The 20,746-nt window shown below is 31.1% G+C and overlaps 1 protein-coding gene across 9 annotated transcripts in view; it reads left to right on the top strand.

The window, feature by feature from the left end:
• LOC107443002 (exportin-T) overlaps positions 1-20,746 on the top strand; it is a 116,636-nt gene that overhangs the window by 68,963 nt on the left and 26,927 nt on the right. For all 9 annotated transcript variants that reach the window (XR_011636312.2, XM_087152600.1, XM_016056725.4 and 6 more), the window contains exons 13-18: positions 723-851; positions 4,786-4,854; positions 11,958-12,077; positions 12,147-12,241; positions 15,383-15,545; positions 17,969-18,111. Coding sequence is in view for 8 of the 9 variants with exons in the window: in XM_087152600.1 (XP_087008726.1) it covers positions 723-851; positions 4,786-4,854; positions 11,958-12,077; positions 12,147-12,241; positions 15,383-15,545; positions 17,969-18,111 (719 nt within the window). In the remaining variant the exon portion in view is untranslated. The remainder of the gene's footprint in view (positions 1-722; positions 852-4,785; positions 4,855-11,957; positions 12,078-12,146; positions 12,242-15,382; positions 15,546-17,968; positions 18,112-20,746) is intronic.

Raw genomic sequence — 20,746 nt, 5'->3', positions numbered from 1 at the left:
AGTTCATAAAAGAATTTAATTTTTAAGTTACATATAACTTAATTTACATACATTTTCTCTCTTTCTTTGTCTATTTCAGATAAACATACTTTTATTATTACTCAGGATAAAACCTTCAAAATTAATAAAAGTAATACAGTAGGAAACCGATTATCCGGAACGATCGGGACCATCGCTATTCCGGATAACTGATTTTTCCGGTTTTATGAATCGTTACAAAAAGCCGTTTTTTTAATGTTAAACCCAACTAAAAAAAATTTTTTTTTTGGAAATGATCTTAAAAAGAAGAAAAAACGATGGAGTAATACACTAATGATTATTTCCAAAATGATGGGAAGGTAAACATCTTTCAAAAAGGAACGAAAAATCCTAAAATCTTATGAGGAAAAAAAAATTTTTTTTTTAAAAATGGCGGGAAAATTTATCGAATTTTGTTCCGGTTTTTGGGTTTTCCGGTTTTCTGATTTCCGGATAACGGGTTCTGTACTGTATTTCACAACCTTAAGAATTTATTCATGAATTATAGTGTAAAAAAAATTTATTTATGATCGGACTAATGATTTAAATAAAAAATTCAAATGATTCAATTAATTATTTTTGTTTAATGTGATTTCTTTTATATCAACCCTGATTATTATTCTGAAAAAGTGTATTATTATTAGTGAATTCAATCTTTTGTAGTATAACAATTAGACTTATTTTTGTGTGTATCTATTCTTTAGGATTTAAATTTAGTATTTACGCATACAAGAAATATAATCACCAATACTCTAAACCAGTGGAGAAGTCTTTCATTTCAAGAAATAGAAGTTGCAATCACTTTTCTCTATCTTCTAGGAGAAGTATTACCTGTAAGTATAATTAATGTTATCACTTGTTTTATAATATAAATGTTTTACATAAATTTTTGTTGCATGTTTATTTCTTCCATTTCCTTAATGGGCTGCTATGAATTTGCCATGACTTTATCTGTAATACAGTCGATCCCGCTTAAAGGAATACCATCAGTTCCAACCAAATCTATGCAATTAAGCGGCTTATTTGATTAGAAGGGGAGTGTAATATTCAATCTTAAATTCAAAATTTTTGCAAAATTTTGCGTTTTCATGGTATTTAATGCATATTACAGTGTTTTGATCAAATAAACTCAGTTTTGTGATCAATAAACAATTATAATTAAAACTGCCTGTGTTAGTATCATAAAATATAAATGCCATTTAAGTAACATAAAAATAAATCAATGTTAGTCAGGGTTGCAAAAAACTCTTTTTCTAGAAAAACCCAACTTCGGGTGAGTTTTTCTGGTATTTATTGCATTTTTCTTGGTTCTTTTTGGCTTTTCTGGGTTCTTTTTGGCTTTTCTGGGCTTTTTATGTTCTAATAGAATTTTTTTCAAAAGAGAGGGCAGGGATAAGTACCTTATTTTAAAACAGCTTATTTTAATATTAATAATTAAGTTTAATTTTATAAATTGACTTAACATATAGGTAATTAATAATTAATACAAATAAATTGGTGCAAAAGTCTGAAAAAAATGTTTTTTTTTTCTGACATCACAATACAAAATGATATATGTACTCACATACATCACACATTTGAAACTTATACACGATTACTTTTTATTTATATTTTAGTCTTAAAAAATATTTGAGGAAAGTTTTTTATTTTCATAGAAAGCGAATCACTGACTAATCAATGGGCATACAGTCAAATCTAGCCAGCAAGGTGACTCTCCAATCTCCAACTTTCTCCATAAGTTAATTTTTTTAGGCTAGACTACATATATACTCAGTCCAGTCACATTAATGTGACCACCACCTACTTTCGACGTCAATGTGAAATAACCAATCACAGAAGGCAGGTGGCAGCACATTAGAGTGGAGTGTATATATAGGATGTCCTAGGGCATCGGAAAGAATTTCAATCATTGGCGTAATGCAGAAACGTAGCGATTTATCCGACATTCAAAAGGGCAAGATTATTGGCTTTCGGGCCAAGGATGGAAACATTTCGGAAACGGCTAATTTTGTGAACTGTTCACGTGCCACCGTGGTAAAAGTATACCGTGCATGGCAAAATGTCACTATCCAATGTGCCACATGTGGTGCACCACGGGCTATAGATGACAAGAGGCGAACGAATTGCTACGGATATGAGTTCAGGAGAATAGACAGGCAACTGTTGATCAACTGACCACCCAGATGAACCAAGGGGCTACCAAGAGTGTATCCTCAGCAACTGTTCAGTGAACGTTGGTGCGCATGGGCCTCCGCAGCAGACGCTTGGTTAATGCACCTATGCTGACTGCTGTTAATTGACGAAAAAGGCTGGAATTTGCACGCCAGTACCGCAACTGGACGTCCACAGAGTGGCGACAGGTGGCTTTTCACGATAAATCACGTTTTATGTTCCATCGGACAGATGAACACGGCGTTAAACGTCTGAAAGCTAACAACCTGCAACAATTGCCGGAAGGATCGAGGCTGGAGCAGGGAGCATTATGATTCGGGGAATGTTTTCCTGGCATTCACTGGGTGCACTTATCATTGTGGAAGGCACGATGGATCAGCACAAGTGCGCATATGTCCTAGCAGACCATGTCCACCCCTAATTGCAAATGATTTTTTCTCAGAATGATGGCATCTACCAGCAGGACAATGCGAGGTGTCATACAGCTCGCAGTGTATGAGCGTGGTTCGAAGAGCACCAGGATGAGTTTACCGTACTCCCCTGGCCGGCAAACTCACCGGATTTAAACCCAATCAAGAATCTGTGGGACCACCTCGATCGGGTTGCTCGCGCCATGGATCCTCAACCGCGTAATTTAGCGCAGCTAGCCACGGCACTGGAGTTGGCACGACTCAACATCCCAGTGAACACTTTCAAAAGCCTAATTGACTCTCTTCCTGCACGTCTCGCAGCGGTCCGCTCTGCCAAAGGTGGTTATTCTGGCTTTTGACATTAATGTGACTGGACTGTGTATTTCAATAGAAAAACCTCTTTAATACAACAGGGGATAAGAAAGAAATCAATCTTAGAAAAACCCACTTCAGGGTGGGTTTCACTGGGTTTTTCAGAGTGGGTTTTACTGGGTAGGTGGGTTTTTTGCAACCCTGATGCTAGTGAAAAGTAAAATATAGGTACTAAAATATTATTTGATCCCTTCTACAAAAGTCTATAATTATAATGGAAGACTGTTTTTATACCTGTTTAATGCATCAATTTATCAAAATTAGATTTTCCCTTTCAATTTCTACTAAGACTTTCTAAAAGACTATGGAAACTTTTTTTGCCGGAAAAGGCTAAAAAAGCAACTATTTTCAGGAATAGGTGACTATCGGGAGACTTTTTTAATCTTAGTGAAGTTTTTTCTCAAAAATGAACGTTACTTTTCAGTCCCCTCGCTATCATGTATATAGTGCCGCCAAAGAATATAGAGGGGATCTATTTTGAAGAAACCACCCACTGAAAGAAACAGCTGACAAGTTGTCAGAAGAAGTGAATGAAAGACTTAAAGAAGTCCTTAGGCTAAGGATGTTCAAGGAATTAGATTTGTACAACGTAGTCTGCAAGCATGAAACAAATGAACAAAAACTAAACTAAATTGTTAATAAAAGAAACCTAACTCTTATACAATCATTTATGTCCAGAAAGCCAAAGATTTAAATTTTCATTAGATTTAATAAAATACTTGTTATTTTTTTCTCCCTGAGGGGGGCAGTTTTGTTCTTTTTAATTGTTTTTTCCTTCTATTAACATAAATATTTTATTGTAATTCGACTTATATTTTGGTACCTAGTTTCTAATATGTATACCTTTTTTTTTTGTACAAAACTTTTTTTTAATCATAGTATTTGACAATTAAGCTATAATTTTAGTTATTTGGCTACTATTTTTGATAAATTTTTGTTCCTGTTCAGGCAACTATTTTCATAGTTTTAGGCATTTATTTTCCTTCTTGAGGCTACTAAAAGCAACTATTTTTCTTCCTTTTTTGCTGTAGCAACCCTGCGACCGTACTATGACTGTACTGCGCTTTTGAAAAACTAAGAAAAAGTATTCAAGGGTCCCTAATTTTCCTAAAATTCGTCTTTTTCTTTGAATTGTCTCAACTCTTGACTAAGAACGCAGTATTAAAGTAGCTGTCCAAATGTTTAAATTAAAAATTTTAAAAGAGGATGATAACTTATTTCAAAAGGTCTTAATTTTTTCTAACTATAATTATTATTCTTTAAAAGTAAGAGTTTAAAAAATATACTTTGACAAGTGTGGGAGGCCTAAATAATAAAGTAATGCAATTGTAAAATATAAGCAGCAAATGTAAAGCATAAGTTTACAAATGAATCTTTATTGTCAAAATGAATGATAAGCAGTTTCAAGTTTTAGAAATTTCGAGAATTATTTGAACTCAATATTTTAGTTTGTAAGTGTATTCATATGTTGTGAATCATGTTGCATACTTGTACCATATAGTATGAAGGAGTAATAGAAATTTTTTCATTGATAATGATGCATATTATTTTTTAAAGCTATTGCAATTTTATTGATGATTTTGGTCTACCAATAATATTAATACTCATATTTTTTTTTCTAGTGAATTGCATTGAGGCATATTTTTTTTAGAGTTGTTTCATAAAATAATCAAGAAGTAAAACTCCGAAAATTTTTTTTCCCAAAAATTTCTTTTGAAATCTGAGCTTAACTTTAATAACTTTCTTTTTTTTTTCTTTTTTTTTTTTTTAAATCCTGAACTCTTAAATCTTAAAAATTTTATTTCAAATATAGAATTGCTTAGGAAGTTCCTCTCCAGCTTTTGCAGAAAAAAAGGCTGAAATAAATAAAATGCTCCATTTGGTAAGTATGCAATTATATTAGCTTTAAACAAATCATTAAAAATTTATACTGTCATTTTAATTTAAGTTCCTTTTATGTTAGTTTCCAGTTATTTGTAAAATTTTTTCTAATACTAAGATAGTTCATTTGTTATTTTAAACTAATTTGTTTTTGTTTTTTTTTTCACTAAATTTGTACGGATTTCTAAACACATTTTTAAGTTTCTGAGTGTATTAGTTTTATTGCTCAATAAAACAAAATATAACACAGTATTGAATGTACTATTCATAGACACAGATTGTGCTCCGGAAAAAATTTGGATTTCCGAATTTTTCGCTGATTGCGAACCGAGAGTTTTCGAAAATCCGAGGTTCAGAAGTTTCGAAAAATCATTGATCACATTTGTGTATATAAAGTCTTGTATATTTTATTTAGAATTATTAGAACTAGAATTTATACTTGGCAGCTCTTGCATTTGTGTATATTTTTTTTTCTGGTGTAAGAATGAATGTGATAAGACATAAAAGTAAACCTATATATAATTGTTAATTTGAATTATGCTGCATATAATTTATTTAGAATTTCATGTTTTGAAAATATCAAAAATTTGAATTTGTAAAGACATAAATTTTTTGAAATGCTTTATTAATGATTTCACTCAAGAAATTTTCAGGATTTTTGATTTGGGCTCACAATTATACCTGTAGACGGTAACTTAATTAAAAATGTGGCAGTATTACTTTTTACTTTACTTTGTGTAGGTTCATTTTTTAGATTTTTTTTTTTAGTGAGAATTTTAAACTTTCAAATTTGTCCCATTTAAAAAAAAAAAAAAGAATTCGTTGATAAAATTAAGGAAGATGTGAAAAAAGAAAACATCGAAAAAGAAAAAAGAAGACAATGTTTACTGGCTCGTGTTGAAAAATAGGGGCCAGCTTACTAAGTATAATATATTGAAGACATCTATTACTACTCAAAAATTTACTTCATGGAAAAGGTACAACTATATTTATTGAATATAAATCTTTAAATATAAAGTAAGAAAAACTACATTCAAATAAACTAAACATAACTCTTTAACATCACATAGCTCTTTCTAAACATAACATAAGAGAAGAAACATCCTCTAACCAAAGCAAAGATATAACTAACTAAAAACAGAAACACCCACTTCCTTCTAGCTGAGATAACAGGAAGTGACCCAACTTCCCCTAGGAAGTGACCCAACTTCCCACAGGAAGTGACACAGCCAAGAGGAAAATACTGTTTACATTTCTATTTGTTTACATTTTCCCAACATTCGGCCCCCTTTTTCCTTTTGCTGTGCTAAAAAGTTAAACACTTATTTGTAACCTTGAGTTAAGTCCTTAAGTATATTTTATTACAGAAGGATCGCATTCGTTCTTTAACCGCAGGCTTTGTTAACAAGTCTGCTGTATTGTTCAAAGTTCTAACATATCTTAATTCAAAGAATTTGCTATTCACATATTGTCTCACAAAATGGTAACGAACATCAATGTGTTTGCTGCGAGAGTTCTCAACCTCAGATTTAGAAAAATCAATAGCAGCCCTGTTATCACAAAACAATTCACAGCTTGGTACGTCCAATTTGAGTTTCTTATCAGTTAGCACATTTTTTAACCACACTAACTCCTTGGCTGACTCTGATAAAGAGATATACTCAGCCTCCATGGTAGAAATTGAAACACTTTTCTGTTTAAAGGTTTTCCACAAGATAGGGATATCACCTACATATACAATAGTTCCTCCTATTGACACTCTGTCATCTCTGTTTGATGCATGGTCTGCATCCGTGTAGCACTTTATTGACAAATCTAAGATTTTCGACAAATCAAGCATATTTTCTTTTGTATATTGCAGATACCCTAATAATTTCAGTAAAGCTTGCCAATGTTTGATACCAGGATTTTCTTGATACTGCGATAAAATATTAACAGCATAAGATATTTCAGGTGTTGTCCTACTTGCTATAAAGGACACACATCCAAGAACACTTCGGTATGGAATGTTTTCCATTTCTGCTTTCTCCATTTCTGTTTGTGGGCAATCCTGCATTGACAAATTTAATCCTTTAGCTATTGGCAATGAAACTATGGGTATGTTGTACCACTTGCTAAAATGCTTCACTGTATTCTCTATATATTCTTTCTGGTGGATTACTAAATGACCATTAATTTTCTCAAATTCTATACCTAAAAGTTTCTCCCAAAACCTTTAGTTCAAAATTTTGATTCAACTCTTTTAAAACTAGATCTATGTGCTTTTGACTTTTTCCCATTATCACAATATCATCTACATATAACAATAGCAACACATTATCTCCTGTGAATATTCCATTGCACCAATCTAATTTTTCAAGCTTTAATTCATATAACACACTAGTTACTTCAGTGTACCACTCACGTCCTGATTGATGTAATCCATATATTGCCTTTTTTAATCTACACACTTTTGATGGATCCACTATAAAACCTTCAGGTTGTGCCATATAAATTTCTTCTGTTAAGTCTGCATATAAATATGCACTTTTTACATCGACTTGACAGTGAACCCAGTTCATCAAACCTACAAAAATGGCAAAACATAGTCTTATGAGAGAAAAATTAACCACAGGACTATACACTTCGTAATAGTCAATACCCTGTTGTTGCTTAAATCCTTGTGCAACAAGTCTGGCTTTATGTCTCACAATTTTATTCGATTCATCGGTTTTTAGGTTGTACACCCATCTACTACCTATCACTTTAGTATCTTTCGGTTTCTCTACCAATGACCACACTTCTCTTTTCTTCATCATTTCAATTTCCTCTTCCATTGCATTCTTCCATTTTTCACAATTTCTTGACTCAACTGCTTCTTTGTAGCTTTTTGGAATATTATACTCAATTAAATTTGCTTCATCTTCTTGTACTATGCTGACTTCATTTCTGGTTACTTTACCAGAATATTCATTCCTACCACTAAAATCAAATATATCTTTTTCAAATTTAATTCCATGACTATCGCAATATTTCTCAATGTCATTTGATGACCTAAATCGGTTTTTAGACCCTTCTATGAAATAATAAATATCATTTCTAGATCCATCTGATCGTTTAGTTGCTTTTCTTAACCAGTTTAAATCTGATACCTTCTTGATGTTTTCATGACTACAACTTGAGTCAAATTCTGGCCTATGAATAATATCTTCATCACTTGATTCTTCTTTTTCATTCCATTTTGTTCTTCTTGGTGGTTTTCTACTTGGGTCCAGGATGACTTCCACTGAAAATTCATTTTCATTGAATTTAACATTTTTTGTTTCTATCACTTTACGATCTTCAGGTAAGTAGATACGGTAACCCTTGGTTGAAAAAGCATAACCTAACATTATACCTTCTTTGGCACGCATTTGGAATTTATTTCTCTTTTGTTTAGGTACACCAACATAAGCTTTACATCCAAACACTTTAAAATACATTACTGGTGGTTTCTTTCCATACAACATCTCATACGGTGTTTTCTTTCCTTTTCTTGAAATTCTGTTCCACGTATGCACAAAACAACATACTGCTTCATCCCACCATTCTTCATTCATGTTACTATCCCTCAACATAGATTTAATGGCATCCAGAGCAGTTCTATTAAATCTTTCACATACACCATTTTCTTCTGGCGTATAGTAATTAGTTCGCTCAGCACAAATTCCATGCTCTTCTAAGTATTGTTCAAATTGGTTGTTGCAGAACTCACCGCCATTGTCACTCCTGATACACTTTAATTTTCTTTCAGTCAAGCGTTCCATCTTTGCATGATAATTCTTAAATTTCCTAAATGCTTCACTTTTATTCCTCATAAGGTATAAAACTACTGCACGACTGTAATCATGTATAATTGCCAAAAAATACCTATTTCCTTCTTTTGAAGTTTTGGGCAGAGGACCACAGACATCCATATATACTACTTCAAGTGGTTGAGAAGTACGACTTGGAATTGATTTAAATGAGATTCTATTGGACTTGGCAAGGAGGCAAGTGTCACAATTTTCATCTGGTTTTTCTATATTAGGTAATCCCCTTACACTCTGGTTCTTGCTAGTTTCCTTAAGGTAGTCAAAATTAATATGACAATATCTCCTATGCCACAATGTAGCTATATCTGTTCCTGATTTACAAGTGCCAACATTAAATCCACTATTTTCAGCTTTTGGAGTTCCAGTTTTATATTTGTATGGCTTCAGGTAGTACAATCCGTCTTTTCTAGTGGCATAAAATAACTTCAGCCAATCATTTGAATAAATCCATAATTTTCCCTTCGTTCCAACAAAATTAGCTCCTGCAGCTTCTAATCGTGAAATAGATATTAGGTTTCTTCGAATACTTGGGTTGTATAAAACATTTGTTAAAGTTATATTACTCATTTCTCCTCCTACTTTAACTGAAAATTCAACAGTTCCTTTTCCTAGTACCTTACTAGAAGTATCCCCAACAGCCAAAGCCATGCTTACATTATTTGTTTCTTCATAACTTGTCATTAACATTTTGTTTTTACAGAAATGTGTAGTTGCAGCAGAATCCAAAACCCATATTTTATCATCATTTTTAATCATGGTTTCACCAACTTCCACAGAGTGTGTTGAATAAGTCTCAACTAAAGCAGCTGACTGATCATTGAAATTCCTTTTCTGTTTACCCCACTTTGACTTTACATTTCTGGCATATCTATCTCTACAATTTGCAACTAAATGTCCATACTTGTGGCAGTGATGACATGGACCAATGACTTTTCTATTAGTTTCTACAAATTTACTTTGAGATTTTTTTCTGTCTCCATATCTTTCTTCATCTTTACTTATAGAAGAAATGCTAAACGCACTAACCTCTGGACGAATATCAGCTTTCACTTGTATAAGTCTGCTTTCTTCTCTTATCAGTTCTTCGGCAATTTTATCAATCGTAAAATCTTCATCCTTCCAACGATAAATTAACTGAACTATACCAGAGAACTCAGGTGGTAGATGCCTTATTGCTTGGAAGCCTTGAAATAACTGACTTAATTCATGACCTGCTTCACTAAGCTTCTTCACTGCTGTTTTAAGTCTAGCAATAAAAAGGCCTATACTTTCATTAGCTTGATACTTTATGCTAAAAAACTCATTGAGTATCTGAATGAGTCTAGCTCTTGTTTTTGGCTTAAAATGCTGAACCAATTTCTCCCAAGCCTTTTTACCATCTAAACAATCTTGAATAAGCGGTCTGAATTCTGGCTGAACTGCGTAATACAACGTTGAAAATGATCTATCTCTTCTTAATTCAAATTCCAGTTTTTCTCTTCTTGTAGCTGAATCTTCCAACTCTTCTTCTTTTCCATCAATAAATTTCCAACAGCCTTTATCTAATAACAAAATTTTAATGTCTGTTTTCCACCTGTCCCAATTATCATAACTTAATAAGTTAAAGCCTTCTGGTAGCAAAGCCATTCTCCATAAAAGTTCTTCAAAATATATTTCTAAATATCAATACAAATTGTTCACGGCCCCCTTCTAAAATGTCTTGGCCCATAACCAATGTTGAAAAATATAGGCCAGCTTACTAAGTATAATATATTGAAGACATCTATTACTACTCAAAAATTCACTTCATGGAAAAGGTACAACTATATTTATTGAATATAAATCTTTAAATATAAAGTAAGAAAAACTACATTCAAATAAACTAAACATAACTCTTTAACATCACATAGCTCTTTCTAAACATAACATAAGAGAAGAAACATCCTCTAACCAAAGCAAAGATATAACTAACTAAAAACAGAAACACCCACTTCCTTCTAGCTGAGATAACAGGGAGTGACCCAACTTCCCACAGGAAGTGACACAGCCAGGAGGAAAATACTGTTTACATTTCTATTTGTTTACATTTTCCCAACAGCTCGTACCCCCCAAACATCGCTGGTACCAGAGCACCCGTCCAGGAGGTGCACTCAACATTCAGTGCAACCGCAAGGACTAGATGGCGCTTACCAGCGGCCACCTTAAGTCTCTTTCCTTCGAAGGTAGTATTAAAATCTTCCCAAACTGCCCCAGGTGCCACAACATGCAGGCTTCTCCCCAACATATCTTGGACTGGACGAGAGGGACATACTAAATAACCCACTTTTGGTGGCCGACTTCCTCCCGGTCATGAATTTCATGGACATTGTTTAGCCCTGCTAATTTTGGGGATAAGGAGGAAGAAGAAGGAAAAGAAGGAAGATGTATTTTCTGCAGATCTACTATTTTCTTTTTGTCCATGTTCCAAGTATTCTATTTTCAGTTAGTTAGTGTTCATTCAAATTTTTTTTATAATAAAGTTTTAAAATGTACTATCTTGCACTATATAACCCTCTCTGTAAAACAATGATTAAGTCTTGATTAATTACGTAGAAAAATTTATATTTCTCTCTTTTTTCGATAAATCAGAGGATATATTTCTATTTTTTAGTTTTTTTTAAATCTTAATTCCGTCTCTTGATTATTTTTATTTATATGAACTATTATTTTGCCTTAACTGTAACTTTAAATTTTTTTTTTTAAACATTTTTACATTGTCAGGGTTGCTACTCCAATGGGAAAACCTGGAAAATAGAGAGAATTTAAAAATCACCTAAAGTAACAGGGAAAATGTAGAAATTTTTATTTTTTCTTTACAAACTTTGAAAATACAGGGAATTTTCATTTTTTCTTTACAAACTTTGAAAATACAGGGAATTTTTATTTTTTCTTTACAAACTTTGAAAATACAGGGAATTTTGTCCTTTATTTTCGTCTTTCCCACTCAAAGCCCAATCTATAGCCTATTTAAAGATGATATTTCAGCTATACTACACTATTTAATTTACTTTAGCATTATTTGTTTTTAAATATGTTCCTCTGTACCTTTTTTTCTCTAAGTTTCTCAGGCAATTAAATTTAGTATAGTTAGTACACTATAGCTCACACAAAAGTGTAGTGATAGTGTGTTTCCTCCTAATAATATGGTGTCTACAGGGAAAACACATGAAATTTTTTTTTCCAGATTAGAGTGCAATTTAATAACATATTAGTTTCCGTGCTGTATACTTCTTGAATATTTGATATTTTGCAGCTCATAACAACAGATGTTAGTACTCAAGGGCATTCAATAGTAGTTCTACAATTTTTTGAAACAGTTGTTCGCTTTGAAAAATTCTTTGCTCAGGAGTCACAACATATACCCGAAATTTTGGTATGCTCCTTTTTTAAATTATATATATATATATATATATATATAGATAATGCTTATTTAATATTTCAGTTTGCTTTTTTGGATAACAGAGGGCTTAAAAATAAAGATCCTCATGTAAGAAGTCGTGTATCATATTTGTTTTCAAGATTCATCAAATGCCTCAAGTAAGTTAAAATCAAAACTTAATAAAGTATCAATTTTTAATATAATACATGGTGCGAGTATCATTTTTAACATACCAGCACTTAATATAGTATATCTATCATAGCCAATCAAATGACTGGACTTTATGTTTCTTGATAGAATGTGTGAAATATGAATGTTAGGAAGGAAGTGAACACTTTATTGTAATTCAACAAAATTGTATAGTTTTTATGTATTGCAACACACAAAGGATAAGAATTTTTAATTCAACGCATTTTTTACATATACAGGGTGTTTCCATTATACATTTTCCTCAAACATATTTATTATTATTTCTATAATTCTTATAAATAATATTATTTCTTCTAAGAACTGTCTTGATTGTTTTGACATTTTTCTGGGTAAAAACTAACAGTTAGTTAGAAATGAAGTAAAGCTATCAAAATGAGCTACTTACCAAAACATTTAGTTTTTGTCACTTTTCTTATGCAAAAATACCATTCTAAAATTTTAGGTACTTTCTTGAAATTCACAGTTATTCTGATTAGATTGATCTAACCCGGCCAATCGTGGTAGAAATAGGTATATGACAAGTATTATTTGAAACAAACAGAATAGAATATTGACTGTACATAATTGTTAGAAAAAGTCATGAAATCAAGTGTGCATAAATGATAAGTGCATTTTCAATGGAAAAGTTCTGTCATTTGACCGGTTATGATATGTTTAGTGTTAAAAAGTGCTTAAAGGTGCTTATTTTCGTTTTTTAAAAGTCCTTAAAGGTGCTTTTTTCATTGGGTGTTTTTAAAAAGTGCTCAATTTTCCTTTTTCGAAAAGGGAATGTTGATTTTCGTGATGTATATGTAAAAACGTCCTTTTCATATTATTCTATTCAACGTTTTCACAATTCATACGACCACAATCCATTTCGGTGTACCGTCGGGCGTTAGATTATTGCACTCTTATGTGCGCTGCATTTTACAAGATATCCTCAATTTCAGGCTTCATTTTCCACCCTCTGATATTGAATCGAAAAATTTCTCCATCTTTTTATAATGGCTAATATAATCGAGAAAAGAGTTCTTTGTTAGAAACTAGCTATTTTATGTAATTTGGTAAAGTCGTTGGAAATTATTTTGTTAATGTATATAGTGCTTAAAAATATTTTTTGAGTGCTTAAAAAGTACTTATTTTAAGATTTGGCTACGCATCCTGTAATACACGCTGTTAACTGAGAGATTGGTTTGTTCCCTCTGTCATGCCCGAAATTATCTCGGGCACTTACTGTTCCAAAATGTCATTTACTCAGTTTAATTGTTATACTCAAACATTTGTATATAGAGACAAGTTTTAATTTGGTTCGTCTCTTTGTCAAACTCGAATCTATTTCTGGAACAATAGATGGCAGCACTCTATTGAAGGCTTCAAAGAATAGAGGTTTGCCTTTAAAGTACACAATATATATATAATTCTTTTTTGCAGCAAAATGGTGTCCAGCTTTTAAAGCGTTATATAGAAGATTTATTTTTTTAGAAAATGATTTAAATGTTTTTTTGAAAATTTTTTTTAGAAAATAAAGCTCCATTAGAAATAAACTTTGCCACTGCTAGCAGTGGCGTAGTTTTAATATATGTTTGAGGGGGGTTATCGGTCATCTCCTTCTAATATATATATATTGTCCAGTAGTGGATTAATCGTAAAGAGACAGTTCCCAGTAGAACACCAAAGTCAACCATCACTAGCTACGGTCAGTAAGCGGTTGGGTGAACACTTGGATCAGCCTGCGTAGGGACTGAGGATGCACGGTATCGGTTCTCGTTAATCTGTTCTGTAAAGTGCTCGACTTCACGCGCAGGTCATCGGGCTACTAAAGCAGGGGAGCCATCCCTTCTGCAGTGGATCAAAATTGTGATGGCGTGTCTTCGGATCATCCTCAGGAATGTTTCCCAGACTGTCGACAATAGCCCATTGTGCTGCTCTAGTGCGACGTAAATAAAGTACCTAGCCCTGCTTACCTATATATATATATATATATATTCTAAACGTTTAAATTACAAAAAGTGAAAAATGAAAACTTTTTTCATATCTGCATCCTATTTATTGTACAGTAGTTTATTATTCAAGTAAAGTTTAATTTCGGAGGGGGTTTTGTTTGTCCCCTGAACCATCCCCATAGCTACACCACTGACTGCTAGGCTGAGTGGCTGCCCCCTAAAGTAAAATATGCAGTGGTTACAAAACCTTAAAATTTTTATGCATGTCATTACTTAACATTTGATTTTTGCAATGAAAAAAAATCTACAATTCATGTACCCAAATCATCAAAATAACTTAACTGTTAAAAGGTTATGGTTAAAAGGTTAAGGTTATTTAATATTATTTTCAATTGTTTCATTAATACTTCAAAAATATTTTAGTTACAATAATTACTTGTTGCTGGTTTAAGCTTTATAAGAATTATTTTTCTTCTTTTAATTGTGTGTAAAAATAATTGTTGTATTTCGATTGATTTGTAAAAAGTAATTAGCTTATTATCTCATGTTAATTTCATTTTCAAAAATTTGACTTAATTGCAACCTCTTCAGTCCTGGGGGGAAGGGAGACTGAATTTAGTAGACTAAATTTCATGAATAGCATTTATTTGAAACAGTCCTTAAAATATTTTCTGTTGAAAACAATATTGTTATTTTTCAGAATTATTGCGAATTGATCAAGTATGTTACACTGAAATGAAAAAAAAAAAAATGCGATGAATGCTTCGATTACACAAATGTTCCAAAACATAAAAGTTATGCTAAAAATGAGTGTCTATAAACAATGCTTTCTTACACAAAATGTTTTCAATTGTGTCGAAATTTGTTTCAGTTTCCATTTGACGTCAATGTTTTAAAATGTTGATCAAACTGAAAATTAGTTGTTTTTTTTTAGACAAATAAATAAAATTAAAAAAATCTAGAAAAAAACAATAGCGAATCAAAAAATATGTACAAATATCATTTAAAGAAAATTATTGATTTTTTATTCAGTGATTGGTGTAAAAAGATGAATGGAGTTAAAATTAAAAAAGATTTTTTGGAAAATATTCAAAGTTGGTGAGGTAATCAGCGCCATGAAATTGGCAAGCAAAACAAATTGTGTTCAAATGAATTCTTACTCAACAGGTCTCAAATGTCTAATTATACAGAGGGTATACTTAAAGAACTTGAAGAATTGCTAGTTTTAGATTCCCCAGTGAATGGGATTGGATCTCTCTCTTCTGACGATCAGCTCTACCTATATGAAACTGCAGCTATACTAATTGTTTCTGCTAATTTTAGTCCCGAGGTATGATATTTTCTGCTCATTTCTCAAATGTTTTTATTGTCCATTCTTCCAAAATTCTAGAAGAGTTAAAAATGACCAAAACAATTATTTAAAATAAGATTTGCTTAAATTTAAAAACAATTTAATGTAACCAGAAAGTTAAGTTTTTCTTATTTACTTTTCAGGGTTTTTCTCAGGCAACTAAAATACAACTGTTTGCAACTATTTTTGGCATGCGGCGACTATGGCAACTTTTTTTGCCCAAAAAGGCTAAAAAAGCAACTATTTTCAGGAAAAGGAGACTATTGGGAGACTTTTCTGTACTCCTAGAAATTTTTTTTTTTTTTTTTTTTTTTAAAGCAAAAATTGGGTGGAAAATCTGCATCCCACAAGATAGTTTCTGAACACATTGAACTTTTTTTTTCTTAAAAAATAAAAAAATTTGAAAATTTTGAATTGCAAATTTAAGTCTTGACTTTTTAATTCGTTCAATCTGCACAGACTCCATTGTAAGTCTATTTCATTTCTCGATGGCCTTTTCAATGATTATTGCTACGAAATTCTGCATGATTTTTAAAAGAAATTTTTAATACGATATTAGGATGCGTGAATTTCGAATTTGTGTAATCACTTTTCATATATGTAAACATTTACGTTTTCATAAAAATTATCATATTTGCCACCAACTTGACTGAATGGATCATGGTATATGACAATTAAGTCATTAACAAAAATTTAGTCATATTTTTGATGAATTTTTGTTCTTATTTAGGCAACTATTTTCCTAGTTTTTGGCTACTATTTTTATGTTTTAGGCTGCTAAAAGCAAATATTTTGTTCATTTTTTTCTGTGGCATCCCTGACTTTTTTTTTTAAAAAAAAATACATAACTATTTCCCAATTATTTATTTTAGCTTTATATAAAATTTTATTATCTACAAATCATATTATTTAAGAGTTAGTATCATTTCCTACTAAAAGTATTTGATTCTAAAAATTAGTGTGTAATTGATATATAATGTACACAGTGCACCTCCCCAATCCTGAATTACTTTTGATCAAATGATTGAATCTTTACGTTCTAGGGCCCTATCTGAACGGTTCGAGGGGGTGACTTCAAATATGCAAATTACATAATGCAGTTACAAAATCAGACGCAAAAATGAACTTTTTTTCTAGAGATTCGGATTTCTGACCCCCGAAATATAGAGCTGCAATCTGTGTAATCCCATAGTTTGGTCAGGAGAACAATCCAAAATTTGGACCCTTTAATGTTAATTTTACTTTTTCCGTATTTCGCCATACTTCAAGAACTTTTTATGCTGATTGAAAAGTTTTTGTACACAATTATAAAATTTCTTCATCCAAGGATTATTTGGACAATATAACTTTTAGTAAATATTTATTTTTTATTATTTTATGTAGTAATAATTGGAAGAATTTGGAATTGTAAGGCATATAAGTTTTTATCTCATTTTAAAGTATGTAATTTTACAAAAATGGCAAAATCTGAGTTAAATTGGATAGTTAGTTCTTGAGAAGTTGAAATTTTAAAAGGTCGTATATTTAAAATTTGATTTCTCAGGAACTATTCAACCAATTTTGCTCAAATTTGTGTTTTGCCGTGTAAAATTATATACTTCAAAAAATTTTATAGCGTACAATTCAAACTTTTTCTACTATAATTAAATAAAATAATAAAAAATGATAAATATTTACTAAAATTATATTTTTGCATCTTTAAATAAGCGAATTTTATTACTGTGTGCAAAAAATTTTAATCTTGCTTAAATTTTTTTTTGAGATATGGTGATATAAGCAAAAAGTAAAATTAACAGTAAGGCGTCCATACTATGGGGCCCATATTTCCCAGTTTGTAGTTATCCTCTATGTTTTAGGGGTCAGGAATCAGAATCCATCGAAAAGAAGGTATGTTTGTGAAATGTGTGTTTGTGTCTGACTTTGTAATTTAAAACATAAACTGCACTAATTGATTAGCATATTGGCTGTTATCTCCTCGAACTATTAAGATTGAGTCCTAGAAAGTGAAGATCTGATCATTTGAACAAAAGTTATTGTACTATAACGATTTTAATTTCTTAAGAAATTTATTTTTGTTTCAAATTGTTGCTTTTTAGTTTTTACAAAACTGAAAACATGTACTAAATTGACTGAAATTTAGTACTATATTATTTGAACTGGATCGCAATGATAAACTGTTTTTTAATATGGTGAACCTTCCAGGAACTGAAATTTCAGTTCACTATAACTGGGAGCTCACTATATCCGTACTGCAAACAATTTCTCCCTTTTATGACACATTATTTAAATAAATGTCCCAGGAAATTCAAAAATGATTAAAGAACAAATGTAATTGAGGACACTTTTGGTTCACTCTATGCACAAGTTGACAAACTCTGTAATATGATATGAAATAATTTCAGACTAAGTTGGAAGCCTTGCAACGATTGTTGATGCCAGTTGCTGAGAAGTTCGCAACATTGTTACAGAGCCTACCTACAACACCTGACGAACATCGTAGGAGAGAGATTGCTAAATGCATGAATCATGCCATTGCTGTTACTAGGTTTACCTCCTACTAGTTTTTATTTTCATTGTTTGACTGTACAAACTTTGCCTTTGTATATATGTATAAACATTAATACTAGTGAAATACTAATTCTCTTATATTTAATGAAGTAGGAAAATAAAATGTCTGTGAAACAAAAGCTCTGTTAACAGTTATGAATTTAAATTATTAAAAGGGACTTATGAACCATAATTCTAAAATTACTTTTATTTTCAGACCACTATGAGTTAACGAAAATCTACCAAAAGCTCTTTAGTAGTTAAATTGTTTTGAAGAAGAAATTCAAATTTATATTTATATATATATATATATATATATACAGTGGTGGCCAAAAGTGTGGACATTTTTTGTAAGTTTCATGTTTTTCAACTTTGTGTGCTTGTAGAATATATTAATTTTCCCTTAAATACAAACGTTTATATATCAAATTGAAGGTAATTTAATGTAAAATTTAATAACATAAACAGCATTAAAATATCTGTATTGCAAAAAAAGGTTATGTTCATTTTAGTAGAACAACCAAACACAAATAGTTTTGAATAAGGACGTGTTTTGTAATAAAAGCGCACTAGCCAATCTCAAACACTGTTCTTAGGACCAATCAAATGTCTGTAGCTATAGTTTAGGTTATTTGGATGGTAAAAGATCTATTGTTGTGAAAATATTTTGCGGAATGATGCATACTAGTACAATTAAATAGAGTATTGCTGTTTTTGAATATTTAAAGTCCTTTTTTTTTAATTAAACTAATATTAAACAAGGTCATCAACAAGAAGAACTAATTGGACATCTACAAAAGAAGTCGAATTGTCATATTGAGAGAAAATGGCCTCTCTTGTGCTGAAATTGCTAGACAAGTTGGTGGTTCAGTGACTTGTTCTGGTGCACGAAAGTTCTGTTTACGTTATGAAAAATCGAAATCAGTGGAAAATAAAGCCAAATCAGGCTGGAAAAAATGCACAAGTGTTACTGCCGATAGAAAAATTAAACGGCTATGCAGGGTTTGAAAAAACCCGGGGATTTTTGAAAAAACCCAACCCGCCTGGGTTTTATTGAAAAAACCCGGGGAAAATTGGGTTTTATCTGAAAAAACCCGGGGAAAATTGGGTTTTTTCATTTAGTGCTCATAAATTTTACTGTGAAAATATTTTTATTTATTAAATAGTATTGTATAAGTAAACACTAAAATTTCATCTGACTTTTACCTGTAATAAAATTAAACTGGAATAAATATTTAATGGTCTTCAATGTTTTTATAATACGATTAATAGAAAGTGAAATTAAAATTATGTATAATTATAAAGAGTATCAGTTACTTGTCCCTTTTTTCAAATATTTAGATAAATATATGCATTTTAACTTTATAGTTTCAAAAAACAAATTAATCTTAAAATTATTAAAAAGCATATATAAAAAGTTATAGCTCATTTTTTTAAAATCAGATAATAAAACTTTAAATTTGTTTATTGTTGTTTAATGTATCACTTAATAAATTTTTGTTTGTTTGATTTCAATATTTTTAAACATGATTAAAAGAAACAAAATAAATTGTATTCAAATGAAATCTTAAAAATATTTAAAAAATCTTAAAAGTAATATTTTAATTTTTAACTGTTTTTTAATTGTGATAAACTTTCTCCAAATAGTTAAAAATTGTCAGCAGATGTTAAGAGTTCACTTAAAAAAAAGGTCAATTTTTTCCTTTATTATTATTATCATACAACAGATTCAAAGTGTCTACATTTCTCTCTTAGATGGCAATACACTTTTACGAGTTTTGTAGCTTTATCTATTCCTAATCTATTTCGAAGTTTACTCTGCACCAAACCGAAAGTTGAAAAGTGTCTTTCGATAGAGACAGAAAATGCTGGTGCTGAGTGCAAAGAAAAAAGAATTGACAGAAATTTTGTGGAAGCTAGGAATTTTATTTATTTACTTATTTATTTATTTTTTTGCCATAATTTTCCACTATTTTTTGATGAAAACTGTTCAATAACAGTGTCAAGCATCATTGATTTTGGAAAGTATTCAGGATCGGAAATTTTGGATGCCATAACACGTGGCAGAAATTCTGGATGATGCTTAGAAAGACAGCTTTCTGCTAATTGGTCTTGTTTATCATTTAAAAATTGTCCCCTTGTTTCGGGATCCAGGATGCATATGCTGATAAATGATGTGGCTGAACAGCCTGATCTTTTAACAAAATGTTTATGGGATTCTAATTCATAACACGATAGTAAGTTAATTCATATTTCAACAGGTTCTGAAATTGAAATGTTTTCTGGTTGAAGCTTTTTTAAAGCTTCAGAAACAATTGATATCTGTTTTTCCCAATTGATAGTTTATTGGTAAAGCCCAACATTATTTAATTTTTTTGACATATAAAATTGTTCAAGAACAATCTCTTCATATTTATGGTAATTATTGGCAAAAGTTTTTACGCGCTCACAATATGAATTCCACCTAGTATCATTGGTCATCAAGCAGTTTTTTTCATTTGCCCATCCATGTGCTTGATGCACATTTCTAAAATATTTGTTAACTTCAACGATATGTCCAATGATAGTATTAGGAGATACTTCTTTTTGAACCAAATTTAAAAAAAAAAACAATTTGTGAAAAAAACCACCAA

This window comes from Parasteatoda tepidariorum, chromosome 1, assembly GCF_982258835.1.
Source record: "Parasteatoda tepidariorum strain Cologne lab strain chromosome 1, Ptep-v5.0, whole genome shotgun sequence".
Lineage (NCBI taxonomy): Eukaryota > Metazoa > Arthropoda > Arachnida > Araneae > Theridiidae > Parasteatoda > Parasteatoda tepidariorum.
Note: the sequence above shows the minus strand (reverse complement) of the source record. Positions and strands in the feature narration are given on the sequence as shown.